The sequence below is a fragment of the Castanea sativa genome, chromosome 8 (genome assembly GCF_040712315.1).
Source record: "Castanea sativa cultivar Marrone di Chiusa Pesio chromosome 8, ASM4071231v1".
NCBI classification, from domain to species: Eukaryota; Viridiplantae; Streptophyta; class Magnoliopsida; order Fagales; family Fagaceae; genus Castanea; species Castanea sativa.
In genome coordinates, this window is record NC_134020.1 from 13,461,970 (window position 1) to 13,463,101 (window position 1,132).

At 39.1% G+C, this 1,132-nt stretch overlaps 1 protein-coding gene across 1 annotated transcript; it reads right to left on the reverse strand.

The window, feature by feature from the left end:
- Positions 1-367: 367 nt before the first annotated feature.
- On the reverse strand, positions 368-850 carry LOC142605895 (uncharacterized). Its single transcript, XM_075777320.1, has one exon. The coding sequence runs from the start codon at positions 848-850 to the stop codon at positions 368-370; it is 483 nt and encodes a 160-aa protein (XP_075633435.1).
- Positions 851-1,132: the final 282 nt, after the last annotated feature.

The window sequence follows — 1,132 nt, forward strand, 5'->3', positions numbered from 1 at the left end:
CACACAACTCCTTGGGGGGGGGGGGTTGGGAGTCCTTCCCATATTTCTTCTTGAACTCCTTCCTACCACCTTTGGATGATGAGAAATTTCCTTTGCTGAAAGACTTCCCACTGTTCTTCATCTTCAGAAATTTCCAGAAGTTCTTTGCAAGGAATAATACTTCTTTGTCCACATCATCTTCTTTGAAAGAGTCGTCCATCCTCTCATTGATGGTTTTGAGTGCAAGTGATTTGCTTGGCTTGTGAGAAGGCAGTCCAAGCTCATATGTTTGGAGAGATCCAATTAGCTCTTGAATTTTGATCTCATCCAAATCTTTGCTTTCTTCTATAGCAGTGACCTTTGCACGGTAGCTCTTCAGTAAGGACCTCTAGATCTTTCTTACCACCTTAGCATCCTTAATCTTTTCACCGAGATTGAGCTTGGCAATCACAATTTCATTGAGCTTCCCATAGAATGAATTAAATGACTCATCATCACTCATCTTGAGCTCTTCAAATTGAGTGGCAAGAATTTGGAGTTTTGTGTCCTTAACTTTCTTGGTACCTTCATAGGTAGTCTCAAGAATCGTCCAAGCTTCTTTGGTGGTCTTCACATACGATATCTTGTGAAATTCATCAGTAGAAATACCACAAAAGATAGCATTAATTGCTTTGCTATTGGCATTTTCCAAATCAAGAGCTGCCTTGTCCCATTCGAACTTGGCTGTCGTGGGTCTAACATACCCATTCTCAATGGAATCCCATACAGACTCGTCTATAGCACAAAGGAATACCCTCATACGAACCTTCCAAAAAGCATAGTTGCTCCCATCAAAGTATGGTAGAGCATTGAGAGATTGTGACTGATCCATCACAAAAAGGGTTTTGGATCGCACTTAGGTAATGAAACCACAGCAAGTGCAACCACTCTGATACCAATTGATAGCTCAGATTTGTGTTAAAAACAAAAAAGCTGTTTAGACCCCAAATTAATAAAAAAGGCTCGGTTGATTTTACTCTAACTTAAACTAAGTGCGGAATAGAGTAAATGTGAGCGAACAAACAATACAACTACTCTAAGCCATATTCAACAAATCACACTAGTAAAATGAAAACTAAAAGAATAAAAGAGATATGAAAACACAAGATAACAC

Bases quoted from the DNA above. Each gene is read 5' to 3' on its own strand.
- LOC142605895 (XM_075777320.1), bottom strand. From the start codon at position 850: ATGGATCAGTCACAATCTCTCAATGCTCTACCATACTTTGATGGGAGC.